Source organism: Balaenoptera physalus (genome assembly GCF_965194825.1).
Source record: "Balaenoptera physalus genome assembly, chromosome: X".
NCBI lineage: Eukaryota > Metazoa > Chordata > Mammalia > Artiodactyla > Balaenopteridae > Balaenoptera > Balaenoptera physalus.
Window position 1 is genome coordinate 12,002,165 of NC_138903.1, and position 16,414 is coordinate 12,018,578.

At 43.7% G+C, this 16,414-nt stretch overlaps 1 protein-coding gene across 4 annotated transcripts in view; it reads right to left on the reverse strand.

Moving 5' to 3' along the window:
* Positions 1–4,355: 4,355 nt before the first annotated feature.
* The window catches only part of GEMIN8 (gem nuclear organelle associated protein 8), a 31,369-nt gene continuing 19,310 nt past the window's right edge, over positions 4,356–16,414 (reverse strand). For all 4 annotated transcript variants that reach the window (XM_082447302.1, XM_082447300.1, XM_082447299.1 and 1 more), the window contains one exon: positions 4,356–15,565. In XM_082447302.1, the coding sequence (XP_082303428.1) occupies positions 15,306–15,565 (260 nt within the window). In that variant the 3' untranslated portion in view covers positions 4,356–15,305. The remainder of the gene's footprint in view (positions 15,566–16,414) is intronic.

Below are 16,414 nucleotides of genomic sequence, written 5' to 3' on the forward strand. Positions count from 1 at the left end.
GAGTTAGGGAGTATTCCCTGTGCTTCTATCCTCTGAAAGAGATTGTAAAGACTTGGTATAATTTCTTCCTTAAATGTTTGATAGTGCTCATCAGTGAACCCATCTGGGCCTGGTGCTTTCTGTTTTGGAAGGTTATTATTATTTTTTTTTAAAAATTATTTATTTATTTATTTATTTATTTATGGCTGTGTTGGGTCTTCGTTTCTGTGCGAGGGCTTTCTCTAGTTGCAGCAAGTGGGGGCCACTCTTCATCATGGTGCGCGAGCCTCTCATTATCGCGGCCTCTCTTGTTGCGGAGCACAGGCTCCAGATGCGCAGGCTCAGTAATTGTGGCTCACGGGCCTAGCCACTCCGCGGCATGTGGGATCCTCCCAGACTAGGGCTCGAACCCGTGTCCCCTGCATGGGCAGGCAGATTCTCAACCACTGTGCCACCAGGGAAGCCCCTGGAAGGTTATTAATTATTGATTCAATTTTTAAATAGACAGGCCTATTCAGATCACCTATTTCTTCTTCTAAGGGTTTTGGAAGATTGTGTCTTTCAAGGAATTGGTCCATTTTATCTAGGTTATCATATTTGTGGGCAGAGAGCTGTTCATAGTATTCCTTTATTATCCTTTTAATTTCCATAGGATCTGGAGTGATGTGCCTTCTTTCATTACTGATATTAGTAATTTGTGCCTCTCTTTCTTAGAGTTCTTTGTTCTAATGTTTATCTTCCACCTATTTTCTCTTTCTTTTTTTTTTAAATTTTATTTATTTATTTATGGCTGTGTTGGGTCTTCGTTTCTGTGCGAGGGCTTTCTCTAGTTGCGGCAAGTGGGGGCCACTCTTCATCGCGGTGCGCGGGCCTCTCACTATCGCAGCCTCTCTTGTTGCGGAGCACAGGCTCCAGACGCGCAGGCTCAGTAGTTGTGGCTCACGGGCCTAGTTGCTCCGCGGCATGTGGGATCTTCCCAGACCAGGGCTCGAACCCGTGTCCCCTGCATTGGCAGGCAGATTCTCAACCACTGCGCCACCAGGGAAGCCCCCACCTATTTTCTGACTTTCGTGATTTTAATGAAGCATTTTCTAGGATTCCAATTTCTCTACTTTCTCATATCAGCTATACCACTTTTTTTGTTTTTTACTTTATTCAGTGGTTGCCCTAGAGTTTACAATATTTTACAACTACTCCAAATCCACTTAAAAATAACACTATACCACTTTACACGTAGTGTGAGTACCTTACAATAACAAAATAATCCTAATTCCTCCCTCTCATCCTTAGTATCATTGCTGTCATTCATTTCACTCATACATGAGCATACATAAGCATATATACACACACACACGATATATATATATATATATATATACACACACACACAGACATATGTAATTGAATACATTGTTGCTCTTATTTTGAACTGTTATCTCTTAGATCAATTAAGAATAAGAAAAATAAAAAGTAAAAGTAAAAAATAAAAGTAAAAGGTAAAATAATCTTACACCATACACAAAAATCAACTGAAAATGTATTAAAGACTTGGATGTAAGACCTGAAACTATAAACCTTGTAGAAGAAAACATAGGGTGTAAGCTTCCTGACATAGGTCTTGGCAATAATTTGTTGGATTTGACACCAAAAGGCAACAAAAGTAAAAATCAACAAGTGGGACTACATCAAACTCTAAAGCTTCTGTATAGCAAAGGAAGCTATTAACAGAATGAAAAAGCAACCTACTGAATAGGAGAAAATATTTTCAAATCACATACCTGAAAAGGGGTTAATATCCAAAATATATAAAGAACTCATACAACTCAGAAAACAAATAATCTGACTTAAAAATGGGCAGAGGATCTGAATAGACATTTTTCCAAAGAAGACATACAAATGGCCAACAGGCACATGAAAAGGTGTTCCACATCACTAATCATCAGGGAAATGCAAATCAAAACCACAATGAGATATCACCTCACATCTTTTAGAATGGCTGTTATCAAAAAGACAAGAAATAACAACTGTTGGCGAGGATGCAGAGAAAAGGAACATTTGTGCACTGTTGGTGGGAATGTAAATTGGTGCAGCCACTATGGAGAACAGTATGGTGGTTCCCCCCTCAAATTAAAGACAGAACTACCATATAATCTAGGGATCCCACTTTTGGGGATATATCCAAAGGAAATGAAATCATTATCTTGAAGAGATATCTGCACACTAATGTTCACTGCAGCATCATTCATGATACCTGTAACATGGAAACAACCTACGTGATGACAGATGAATGGATAAGAAAATGTATAAATATACGACGGAATAGTATTCAGCTATAAAAAGAAGGAAATCCTGCCATTTTCGACAACATGGATGGACCTAGAGGGCATTATGCTAAGTGAAATAAGTCAGACAGAGAAAGACAAATACCGTATGATCTCATTTATATGGGGAATCTAAAAAACCCATGAACTAATAGGTACGGAGAAATGATTGGTGTTTGCCAGAGGCAGGGAATGGGGGTTGGGCAAAGTGGGTGAAGGGGGTCAAAAGGAAAAAACTTCCAGTTATAAGATACATAAGTCCTGGGGATGTAACGTACAGCATGGTGACTGTAGCTAACCATTTATTAATTGTAATATTAATAATATTATATGTATATTTGAAATATGCTAAGAGAATAAATCTTAAGTTTTCATCATAAGGAAAAAAAATGTAACTATGCGTGGTGATGGATGTTAACTACTTACTGTGGTCATCACTTCGCAATGTATACATACATCAAATTATGTTGTACGCCAAAAACGAATATAGTGTTATATATCAACTACATCGCAATTAAACATTTTTAGAAATTTTAAGTAAAATAAAAAGTAAATAGAAAACTCTAAGTAAGATCCATGTTGGAATTCAGCTTGCAGAAGAGGTAGCTGGATAGCTTAACAAGACCTGCTGTTAAATGATGATGCTTTATAATCAGCTCAAGTTTTCAAATGATCACATTTCAGAATTGTTTTTTTAGCCCATGATTAGGCCTCATCCTCTTTGACCTACATGTCTTACATGTCACTTGTTTGCACACCTACTGTATCGCTAATCACCAACCATTTTGGGGGGGACGTGCTGCAGCATTTCCCAAAGAAACTTCCCTGTAACTTTGCAAAATAAATGTACTCAGACATTCCGAATTTTTACTTGGGGCAGAACAGCTTCCTAAGTCCCCCTTGGACTTAAATATACAGATATCTTAAAGCAAGAGTGGGAATGGGAAGCATAATCTAATTCTCTTTCCTATAGAGATTCTATTTTATTTAAAATTTATTTTGGTACTAGTTAGAATCCTGCTTTTTGGCCAAGTATTTTCAGGTCTGATTTTGCAGAAGCTGGGGTAGATCAGAGCCTACTGATTAAGAGAATTAGAAGCAGTTTATAAAGCTTGCTCACTCCTCATTTCTCCCTGATCACCTCCATCAAGCTGTCCTACCACCAGCTGGGAGAACAGAGATTTTCAGTACAGGTGGGATGAATGCTCTGACAGGCTCTAGCCAGAGGAATGAGCGAATCGGCAAATGTTTCCAAACTACTTGAAGGCTTAAAAAATGATCCATGAACATTAAAAAAAAAAAAGTTCCAGAAAAAAAAAATCTTATCAAGATATGTAAAAAAAAAATTTTTAAAAAACTGGCCAAAGAGTCATGTTTGAATTTGACAAAATTACATAAGATAGAGGCTGTTAGTATTTTCTTCAGGATGGAAATGAACCACTTAACATAGCCATACCACCTTAAACAAGGAAATTGCATCAAAATAACCCAACTATGAAATGAAAAAAAATAAAGAAAAAGAAACGTTTTGTTTTACCTTCATCTATCCCTTCTTTGATGCTCTTCCTTTCTTCATGTAGATCCAAGTTTCTGACCTGTATTATTTTCCTTCTCTCTTAAAAAACTTCTAACATTTCTTGCAAGGCAGGTACCTTGGCAACAAATTTGTTCAATTTTTGTTTGAGAAATTCTTTATTTCTCTGGGTACAGAAGTCTAAGTTGGTGAGTTTTGTTCTCTCAATCCTTTAAATATTTCACTTCACTCTTCTTGCTTGCATGGTTTCTGCAGAGAATTTGGACATCATTCTTATCTTTGTTTCTCTATAGGAAAGCTGTTTTTTTTGTCTAGCTTCTTTGAGGATTTTTTCTTTATTTTTGATTTTCTGTAATTTGAAGATGATATGCCAAGTTGTCGTTTTTGGGGGGTATTTATCTTGCTTGGTGTTCTCTGAGCTGCCTGGATCTGTGGCTTGATGTCTGATATTGACTTGCAGAAATTCTCAGTCATTATCGTTTCAAATATTTCTTCTGTTCCTTTTTCTCCTCCTCCTGGTATTCCCAATTACGTGTGTATTACATCTTTTTTAGTTGTCCCACAGCCCTTGTATATTATGTTGTCATTTTTTTCAGTCTTTCTTCTCTTTGCTTTTTGGTGTTTGAGGATTCTATTGATCAGAGCTGTTTTTCCTCAGCTGTGTCCAGTCTACTAACAAGCCCATCAAAGGCATTCTTCATTTCTGTTACAGTGTTCTTTGATCTGTAGCATTTCTTTTTGGTTCTTTTTAGTATTACCATCTCTCCGCTTCCACTGCCCATCTGTTCTTACATGCTGTTTTATGCATTGGAGTCCTTAGCATATTAATCAGAGTTGTTTTAAATTCCTGGGCTGATAATTCCAATATTCCTGCTATGTCTGGTTCTGATGGCTGCTTTGTCTCTTCAAACTATGTTTTTTGCCTTCTGGTACGTCTCGTTAATTCTTTGATAGTTGGACATGATGTACCGGGGAAAAGGAAATGCTGTAAGTGGGCCTTTAGTAATGTGGTGAGGAGTTGGGGGAGGGGAAGCATTCTATGGCCCTGTGATTAGGTCTCAGTCTTTCAATGAGCCTATGTCTCTGGACTGTGAACTTCACAAATGCTTCTCAGTTTTTTCTCCTCCCTTAGGCGCACAGGATGGCTGGAGTTGGTTATTTCCCATCCCCAGCTCAGTTAGGCTCTGATAACACCCCAGCAGGTTAGGCTCTGGTTAACTCGTTGCCCTGAGGGCAGGCCTTGCAAAGAAAAACAAAGTACTCTGGCTTATTTCACAACGGTTCCTGTTCCTCTTCCTCTTCCCCGGCTGGAAACCCGAGGGGATCCTTCTCCAGTATTTACCGTGGGAATCTGGTCAAGCTCCTGGAGAGAAATACCATCATGTAGTGTGCGGACCCCCTTATGACTGGACCCCCTGGAGTTTTTAACCCTCAGACTTGGCCACACGGAGCCTCCAGCAATTTGTCAGCTGCAGTTGGTGTTTTCCTACCCCGGCACTGGTTCCCACGAGGTTTCGGCCCCTGAGTCTCTGCTGTGGTAGCCGTGACTCCTCGTATTCGCTCGTCTCTCCAATCCTGGGGGCAGCGGTTTGCTCTGCTTCCTCCTCTCTCTTACAGATCCAAGAAGAACTGTTGATTTTTCAGGCTGCTCAGCTTTTACTTGTTGTTGAGATGGAGTGGGGACTCCCAGCCTCCTTACACATGGAACCAGACTCTGCAGTTTTTAATCTCAACAAACAAATGAAAAGTGTATACACGCGGAGTTTAAAAGTCAAATAATCCTGCAAGACAGGCTCAAAAAAGTCACAGACCTAGCCCCCACCATTCCACACCTGATTCCACTCCCCAGAGGCCACAATTTTTCAGGTGGTGATAAGTGACGTCAGGGAAAGAAAGGCAACAGAGGGCTTAAGGAGTGCCCTCCTGGTGGAGTGGGTTTTGCAACTTTAAATAGGACACGGAAAAGGTGTCATATGAATAAAGGAGGGAGGGAATGATTTTTGTGGATACTCAGAGGCGAAGCCGTCTGGGTAGAGGAACGACAAACGGAAAATCCTGCGGACAGCAGTGTGCACAGAGCTGTGTAGAGGAATACCCTGGGGGTCTTGTTAAAATGCGGGTTTTGATTCAGTAGGTCTGGATGGGACCCGAGACACCGCATGTCTAATGAGCTCCCAGATGATGCCGGTGCTGCTGGTCCACGGACCTCACTTTGAGAAGCAAGGTCCTAGAGAGAGTTAGATCATCGGCGGGGTTGGAGCAAAATGAGAGCATGGGCAAGTATACTGAACGGATGTCAGAAAGATAATAGGGGACCAGATCTCGCCGTGCCTCAGAGCACACTGTGAGGACCTACGCTGTCATTGTGAAGTAGATGGGGGCCAGGAAGTGATGTGATCTGGCGTATGTTTTAAAGGCATCTCCGCAGGAGCTGTGTTAACAACAAATTGTAGGAGGGCAAAGGTGGGTAGGAAGCCGCTGAATGAACCCAGGTGAGAGGATTTCTGATGGATTGGTTGGAGGAGTGAAAGAGAAGAGTCACTTGAGCACTTGGAGGGATGGAGTTGCCATTTCTGCCCCGTCTCTCACACCCATCTTCTCTCTCCAGTTCCACTGCCACTTCTCTAGTCACGCCCCATTAATTCTCATTACTGTAATTGCCTTCAAACAGGTACTGCAAACATCTTCTTCTTGAGAAATGGCTTTGTTCAGTCCAGGCCTTTGTAAAGACCTTACGGTTGCTTACAGAGCCCATAGTCTAGCGTGGAAGACCCTTCATAAACTGGCCCTTTCCCCCACTTCTGGGTCATTACTCACCTTCATGAACCCATCACTCTTGCCCAGGGCTTCACGTCCTCGCCATCATGATGTACCTACTAGGGAGGATGAAAAGCTGTGGGATATTTGCAAATCCTGGCACGGTGACCCTTAAACCACCACACTGTCTCCCATTCACTTTAATCTATTTTCGTTATATATACCTGAAGAAAGCAAACCGCTGGCAAACTTCCTTTATTGTTGTATCACAGTGCTTATTACATCAGTGCTGCGCGACGTGGAGTCCACGGGCCGGCAGCGTCACCTGGGAGCTTGATACCCGTGCAAGTTCGTGGGCCTCACCCCAGACCGCTAAATCAGAATCTGACAGTAGGGCCCAGGAATCTGTGTTGTAACGAGCTCCCCAGGTGACTCTTACACATGCTAAACTTGGAGACGTAGTGGATAACATCACACCGCAAATCGAACCTCACTAGGTTCTTACATCATATTTTGAGAACAGCTGATCCAGACTAGTGGGCTCAACCCCGGCTGCACATCAGGATCACCTAGAGAGCTTTCAATAAAATAGCGGTGCCTCGGCCCCCATCGCCGGCAATGCTGATGGAATCGGCTGGAGTGGATCCAAGTGACCCTAATATGCCCCCAGGTCTGAGAACCTTAGGAGTCTGGCAGATGGATCTCCACTCTGTTTCCCATACACAACCAAAATTTCTGCCTGTCGCTGGTCGCTCTACCTGGAGTGTGTGTCCGTGCCATCTCCGTATTGTCTGACATATCCGTTCTAGGAATAGAATGAGCCCCAGTACAGCTTCTCTTCAAACTGGTCTTGGGTCCTCTTCTATTTCCTGAAGCCACATGGGTGGCTTCTATGGCACTTGCAGCCAAATAAGACCCTTACATTGTTCTCTTTGTTAAAATGAGGCCTCATTCAATGAAAAGGTGTTTCTCAAACTGTGTTCTATGGAGTAGTAGTGTTCTGTCATATACTAATACTTATTTGTGGGACTGTTCTTTGGCCAAAAAAATGAAAATTAAACTATTACACACCACGTGGTTTCTGCACGTCACTCTCCACGTGTTTCTCCCATCCTCAGACCACAGCTTCTCGACCTTTTTAAAATATTACATCTTTTTTCACGGAGCTGAAATTCACATAACATAAAAGTAACCATTTTCAAGTGAACAATTCAGTGGCATTTAGTACATTCGCAGTGTTGTGTAAACACCACCTCTTTCAAGTTCCAAAATATCTTCCTCACCTGGAAAGGAAAGCCTACTCCCATCTGCAGTCCCCCCCCGAATTTCCATCCAACCTCCCAGCCATTAGACATGTTACTACTTCTTACTTTAAATCAATCTGCTCTTAAGAATATTGGGAATCCTGCTTTATCAGGCTGTTAGGAGAAACAACGCAGGTAATGTGTATAAATTGCCCAGCACTACACACATCAGGTACCTAGTAAAGGTCGGATCCTTCCTTCACTTTGCCTTCGGTCTCGTCATTCTGGTGTCCTAGATGTCAGAGTCTACAGCATTCAGAAGAAAAAAGGCTTTGTAAATTCCTTTCTTTAGAAAAATAAAAATGTATTTCCCCGCTTTGAAAGGTGGAAGAAGAGTAACTGCTATAAAGACCATCAGCAAAAACCTGTATTAAATTTCTGTTTTTATTTTAAGCCCCTTTTTATTTTGGAATTATTTTAGATTTACAGAAAAGTTGTAAAGATGATACGGTTCCTGTGAACCTTCACCCAGTTTCCCCCATTGTTAACCTTTTACCTGACTATGGGACATTCGTCAAAGGTAAGAAATTAACACTGGCACATCGCTATTCAGTACAACTACATACTTTATCTGGATTTCACCAGTTTCTCCTCTAATACCCTTTTTCTGCTCCAAGATCCAACCAGACTCCCACACTGCAATTTGTCATCATGTCTCTTTAGTCTCCTCTGACCGTTTCTGTCTTTCTTTGCTTTTCATGACCTGGAGGGTTTTTAAGAGTACTGGTCAGGTACTTTGTAGAATGTCCCTCAGTTTGGTTTTATCTGATGTTTTCTCATGATGAGACTGCAGTTATGGGTTTTGAGGCTACCATGGGGGTGAAGTGCCCTTCTCATCATGTCAGATCACATCAGGTGGTAGGACAAGGTACCTGTAGAACTTAATCACTGGTGATGTTGACCTCGAACACTTGGATAATGTGGTGTCGGCAAAGTTTCTCCACTGAAGGTTGTTATTTTCCCTTTTCTGTACTCTGTTCTTTGGAAGTAAGTTACTAGTTTAGCCCCTACTCAATGGGGAGGGAGAGTAAGGTCAGCCCCCCTCGAGGGGGCAGTATCTACAGCCGTTATTTAGAATTCTGGAAGATTTGTCTCTTCTTGCCATTTATTATTTAATCACCTATCAGTATGGACTTGTATTTCTTTTATAATTTGGGTTATAATCCAATTCTATATTATATATTTTGTTGCTTGAATCGCTCCAGTTTGGCCAGTGGGAGATCTTTCAGACTGGCTCCCATGTCCCTTTGACATGGTGCAGTCCTTTTTTTTCCCCCAGTATCTTAGCTTTTGATGTAAACTTTGGTTTTCTTCCCCACCTATCCACTGAAATTGCTGGATTAAGGTCTTTATTATTTATTTATCTTTATTTATTAATTAAGGTCTTTTATGTTACAATGGTTTCTAGATTGTCAGGCCAAAGTCTACTTGTCTGTTCTTAGTATGCAGACCTTTCTGTGACAATACTATTAATCTCTTTCTTTCAAATTCCATTTCATTTTCTAAAAATGTACTATGGAATTTTCAAACATAAACAAAGCTAGAGAAAAGAGCATAATGAATCTCCATGTATCCATCACCCAGCTTCAGCAGTTCTCAGCATTTTGCCCACCTTGTTTCAACTCTTGTTTCACCTCTCCCATGCTCTGCCACTGGAATACAAACTTTGAAGGAAACCCCAGACATCATATGAGTTCACCTGTAAAGAATATCATATGAGTTCAACTGTAAAGAGTTGGGTCTTCAACAGCTCAGAACTTTAAAAAAATTAAAAAAATATATAACCACAAAACAATGATTACACCTAACAAAATTCATAATTCTTTAATATCCTCTAATACTCAGTCCATATTCAAATTTCCTCCCAAATTTTAATAATTAATTTGTTCAAGTTAGGATCCATACAAAGTCCACACATTACATCTTTTAATTAATTTTTTAAACATCTTTATTGGAGTATAACTGCTTCACAATGGCGTGTTAGTTTCTTTTGTATAACAAAGTGAATCAGCTATACGTATACATATATCCCCATATCTCCTCCCTCTTGCATCTCCCTCCCACCCTCCCTATCCCACCCCTCTAGGTGGTCACAAGGCACCGAGCTGATCTCCCTGTGCTATGCAGCTGCTTCCCACTAGCTATCTATTTGACATTTGGTAGTGTATATATGTCAACGCCACTCTCTCACTTTGTCCCAGCTTACCCTTCCCCCTCCCTGTGTCCTCAAGTCCATTCTTTATGTCTGCTTCCTTATTCCCGTCCTGCCCTTAGGTTCTTCAGAACAATTTTTGTTTTTTTAGATGCCATATATATGTGTCAGCATATGGTATTTTTCTCTTTCTGACTTACTCTGTATGACAGACTCTAGGTCCATCCACCTCACTACAAATAGCTCAATTTCATTTCTTTTTATAGCTGAGTAATATTCCATTGTATATATGTGCCACATCTTCTTTATCCATTCATCTGTCAATGGACACTTAGGTTGCTTCCGTTCCTTGCTATTGTAAATAGAGCTGCAGTGAACACTGTGGTACATGACTCTTTCTGAATTATGGTTTTCTCAGGGTATATGCTCAGCAGTGGGATTGCTGGGTCATATGGTAGTTCTATTTTTAGTTTTTTAAGGAACCTCCATACTGTTCTCCATAGTGGCTGTATCAATTTACATTCCCACCAACAGTGCAAGAGGGTTCCCTTTTCTCCACACCCCCTCTAGCATTTATTGTTTGTAGATTTTTTGATGATGGCCATTCTGACCGGTGTGAGGTGATCCCTCACTGTAGTTTTGATTTGCATTTCTCTAATGATTAATGATGTTGAGCATTCTTTCATGCCATACATTACATCTCATTGACAGTCCCTCCCTCCGCCATGACCCCTTCTCCAACACACACTTTTTAAAAGTCCATTTGTTGAAGAAATTGGGTTTTCTGTCCTATCAAATTTCCCAATTCTGGATTTGGCTGATTGTGTCTTCACAGTGTCTTGTAACATATTAGTCTAGTCCTTGAACTTCCTATAAATTGGTAATTCGATGTAAAGTCTTAATTAGATTGTTTTCATATTTACAAAAATATTTGTAATATGTTTGATACATAAATCAATTTATCATCTATATCTATCTTTATATATATATATTTTTTTTTTTTAAATTTTTTTTGCAAAAATACTTCATTGGTGGGTAAGTCAACTTCCTAATGCATCACAGTAGACGCCATATTGTCCACCTGTCCCACTTATAATTTTCCCTTTTGAAACGCCTCTGGCTCCTGGTTCTCCTCTTCTTTGACTTTGCCATTTCTTCTCAGTTTCTTTTACAGACTCCTCTTTACCTGCATGTTAAAGTCACTGTCTTCAGGGACCCACTGTCACTGGTCCATTCCTCCTAGGCTGTATATGGCCCCCTTTTCCATATTCGTAAGGCTGAGGACTCAGAAGTCTATATATATATTATTTTATTTTCTTTTTGGCTGTGTTGGGTCTTCGTTGCTGCACACGGGCTTTCTCTACTTGCGGTGAGCGGGGGCTACTCTTCGTTGCGGTGCGCGGGCGTCTCACTGCAGTGGCTTCTCTTGTTGCGGAGCACGGGCTCTAGGCGCGTGGGCTTCAGTAGTTGTGGCGCACGGGCTTAGGTGCTCCACGGCATGTGGGATCTTCCCGGACTGCGGATCGAACCCGTGTCCCCTGCATTGGCAGGCGGATTCTTAACCACTGTGCCACCAGGGAAGTCCCAGAAGTCTGTACCTTTGATGCAGACCCTCTCCACTGAGTTCCAAGCCCAAATATCCAGTGACTGACAGGATGCCACTGGATATCCTGTGAGCTATTCAAACTCACTGTGTCCCCAAATGGAGTTAATTATCCTTCTTCCTAAGCCTGTTTCTCAGTGTTTTCTTTAGCTCAACGATGAGAACCACTATCCAAGACAGAAACCCGAGCCATCCTAGACTTTTCCTCACCTGCCCCAAATTGCCAAGCCCCAGAACATCCATTTCTTCAATAGCTCGACTGTGTCCCCTCTTCTTGCTGCTATAGGCTCATTTCTAAAATTCAGACAAAGAACAAGTACATTATCCAGAGTCACACATTCTCCAGCAGGACTAGAGCCTAACCCCGTGCTCCAGCATGGAACACACTGCAATCTTGCTGAGGGCCATAATCAGCTCCAGATTCTTCACCGTGCTCTGGATACACTGTGCTTTACACGTATTGTGAATATGGTTTAGAGGCCAAGTTCAGCAGGGTGGAGCAGCTAAAAGTGGGGAGTTCAGGAGTCAGAACATCTGGGTTTGACCCTCACTTCCACCACTGAGAGCAAACTTAAGTTGGTTAATTTCTCTGTGCTTCAGTTTCCTCATCTGTGAAATGGAAATAATATTCCTTCACCACTTTCCTGAAATCCCCAAAGCTCTGGAAACTGGAAGTTGTGTTACGTTTTGTTTTTAAATAATTTGTTTGGCAGCCAAACCTGACTTGACTATAAGGATTTGATGACAAAACCTGACGTGAATGGAATTGGGGATACTTATGGTCTTTACTTATCCCACTTAGAATATTCTTCCATTTTACTGCAACAACTGGCTTTGATGGCAGGCTGCTGCCCCAGCCCACTGGAACAAGTTCCACAATATGCTGTTCTACTTTTCAAAAGTACAATGTTTGAATTCTGAAACACACCTGACCTAAGAGTTTTGGAAAACAGGTTGTATACCTATAATAGCTACTTCATAGGTGTGTCATAGGTTGATTGCTAAAGAAATTAATATTTGTAAAGCAGTTAGAAAAGTATGTGGCCCACAGTAAACCTTATATCAGTGTTTGATAAATAAACATTTCATGTTACAGTTAACCCTAAAAATGAAGTGAAAGAGAAACTATTTTGTGTCAGAAGTTTGATGAATTTGGGGGCCTCCATCAAAGCTGGGTTGCTGCCATAGCTTTTCTGTTATAAAGAAATTACATCAGGGAGACAGAAAAACCCCTTTGGATTAGCACTCCAATCCTCTCCCTTCTCAGAACTAACCTCTGTTCTGAAGCTGGTGTGTGTGAATCTTTTTGAAGAGAGTTTCTCAATTTGAGTACATATGTATGCATCCATGGTATGTACTATTTTAGAACACAGGATGATCCAGCCCCGAATGTCACCAACGCTGAGGCCGACAAAGCCTGCCCTCACCTCTCTCTCCACTGTGCACATACTGCAACTACAACCATTGCACACCTGTCTGCCCCTCCCAGGCTGCCACTGCCCCAAGGGAAGAGGCCATGGTCCGGCTAACTGGGATGGAAAGGACTAAACACCTGTTGTGTAAATGGGTCCCTCCTATCACAAATTATCACAAATGAGACATCAGGGAAGAAGGACAGGTGGGACTCAGGTGTCAAGAGCCAGTCCGTCCATTCCAATTGCTGACAGGGAGACATGTCTCCATATTTGGAAGAAGTTCCACAGCTGGCACTCTTTGGCAATTTTTAAAGACAGGGAATAGGACTTCCCTGGTGGCACAGTGGATAAGACTCCGTGCTCCCAATGCAGGGTGCCTGGGTTCGATCCCTGGTCAGGGAACTAGATCCTGCATGCATGCTGCAACTAAGAGTTCGCAGGCCACAACTAAGGAGCCCATGCGCCGCAACTAAGGAGCCCACACGCCACAACTCAGGAGCTGGCGAGCTGCAACTAAGGAGCCCTCGAACCACAACTAAGGAGCCCGCGAGCTGCAACTAAGACCCAGAGCAACCAAAAAAAAAAATTAAAGACAGGGAATAAATAAGTGTCAACACTGACTGAGTATATACCGTGTGGCCAGCGCTATGCATTTTCCAGGCACTAACTCTAGGTGGTCCGCACAAGGACCCCATGTGGGGGAATCATGAATACCCACCTCAAGAGTGAGGAACACCACGCACTGGGAGGTGGAAGTAACTAGCCAGCAGGGGTGGGACCAGCCTGGTGGTTTCTCTGGGGGAAGGTAGGAGAGTCCTTTGTAAAGAGAAACACTTCACTCGCAAATAGCTAAGAACCTGCTGCAATTATAGACTTTGGTTTGTATATGTGCCTCAGTCACGTTAATTTTCTATTTAGGCGTACGGGTTTCAAATAAAAAAAGAGAACTGGTAAAGATTTGAAATTTTGGTCATGTGTCACCTCAGGGGAAGTTAATTGTGATTTTTGTCTGCAATACCCAAGCACAAACTGCAACTCCAGTAATAAAACGGGAACTTGGAAAAATAAGCACCCAGGGCTGATGAAAGTAATGCATTTGTCTCAGGGCAGGGGCTGAAATGTGCAGCTAAGTGTTCCGAGGGAGAAGCATGTTAATACTACATCTTTTCAGCAACCTTTGATGGACGTGGTAAGATTCTCAGGTCAGTGCAGCTCACCCCGGCAACGCACTGTAATAACTTATTTAAAAGGCAGCTGGCTTTTACAAATGGACTGTCTCGTCCCTTTTTAGGTTTTCGTTCTCAGAAATGTATTCTTTTATCAAAAGAATATTCGCTCCCTGTAGTAAGAGCTCAATTATACCTTTTCTACAACAAAGGAGACTGCAGAGGTGAGCAGGTTTGGGAACTACCGTCCTTGGCTCTCAATTCTGGATGACATTCAAGCTCTGTAGAGACAAGCAGATAACCAGAAGGACATCAGACAGGGATTCTCATTCCTTTAGAGCAGGAGTTGGCAAGCTACCACCCACAGGCCAAACCTGGCCTGCGGCCTGTTTTTATAAATAAAGTTTTATTGGCATGCAGCCACGCCCGGTTGTTTACTTACCATCTCTGGCTGCTTTCCTGCTGCAAGGGCAGAACAGAGGAGTCAGGACACATACCACCTGGCCTGAAAGCCAAAACTAGGAACTCTCAGGCCCTTGATAGAACATGCACGCCGAGCTCTGTGCTGGAGAAGCGGTATTCGTCTGGCGGGCTTGCATCCTCTTCTGCGGGGCTAAAGGACTTGGAGTGGGAGAGAACACCTGACTCACTGAAGGCCTTTGCCTAGTTTGGTTGGGTTAAAGATACAAGAAAACAGAAACGCAACAACTAGGCAGTATCTCCAAGCGAGAACTTTAATGAACTGGTCGCTCTTACTGACATTAAAAACCAGTGGGATGTATATGAAATTCTCATTTTATCTCGAGAAGATCGCTCATGTTGGCAGCAGAACAGTCCTGCCCACCTCCAGGTGGCTGACATTACCCCCGCCCCCAGGGGACTTTGGTGAACGTGCTCATTAGTCAGCCTTATCCAGAGAAGAGCCACGGGAGAGGGGGAGAGGGGGAGAGGGGGAGAGGGGGACAGGGGGACAGGGGGAGGGGGGACGGGGACAGGGGGAGGGGGGACAGGGGGACAGGGGGACGGGGGAGAGGGGGACAGGGGGACGGGGAGCGCGAGAGGAAGGGGCGCGGCTCAGAACTTGAGCGGGATGACTGGCCAGTACTTTGGCTGCTTGCGGTCGCAGTGCTTGTCAAAGTTGAGCTGCACGGCCGTCTCCATGGCCTGGATCTTGGCGGCGCTGGGCCCGTACAGGTGCCGCATCTCGGCCCGGCGCCGCTCGCCGGGCCGCTCAGCCGGGGGCAGCGCGGAGCGGCGGCGCCTGTCGCGGTACAGGTCGTGGTCCGCGTTCACGTAGTCTTCCAGGCGCGCCGCGTCCAGCTGCTGCTGTCGCCCTGGGAAGCAAGCGACACGCACGCCGGAGACGCCGTGAGCCGGGTGATCTCGGGTAGCCCCCGGCCCCCTCCGCCCTCCCCCTCTAAGTGCCCCGCGCCCGCCCCGCCGGCTGGGAGGTTCTCGGCCTCTAAGGCGTGACCTGCGCCGGATTATCGTTATCTCCTTAGTTAGGAGGCGCATCCCTCACTCACTTATCAGAGGGCTACACGCAAATAGAAGTGGCAACAAGCCACCAGGAAACGTGTCAGCCCAAGTTATCCAACCTCTGCAACGGGCCCTGAAAACAGAGGAGAGAAATGCAACCACGTGGGTCTCCCTCTTCGTCTACACCGCTGCCCACAAGCTGCCCAGCGGGGCATGGCTGGGGGCGCTCACGTGGCTTCAAACACTGCACCGGGCCGGCAGGGAAAGGAAACGCTTCCCAGAAAGTCCAGTGTTGCAAGAAGTAGTACCTGCCACCACAAATGAGATGGTGGGGAAAAAAGTGACCTCTTTGGAAGAGATATGGGTTTGAGGTCATCTGGAAAAGGGCAAGGCTAGCAGCTAGAGAACTCCACCACGATCAGGACCCCTGCGTGCGTCCCAAACGCAAATCACACCACACAAGGAAAGGTTAACCGATTCAACCCTTGTCGAAGGTAAAAGGGCCAAGAAAGGATAATTCTGCGGATGGCAGGGAGGCCTTGGCCACCTCGTCTTGCTGCTGCGTTGCCCGCAGCAGCCGGCCCCCTTCCTCACCGAGGGATGGGACCTGCCCCTTCACCTCCCAGGTCAGCTTAGGCTAAACTTCAGGTGGGACGGTTATATGCTCTAATCCTACGAATTGAAATGGATTCTTGTAAAGCAAG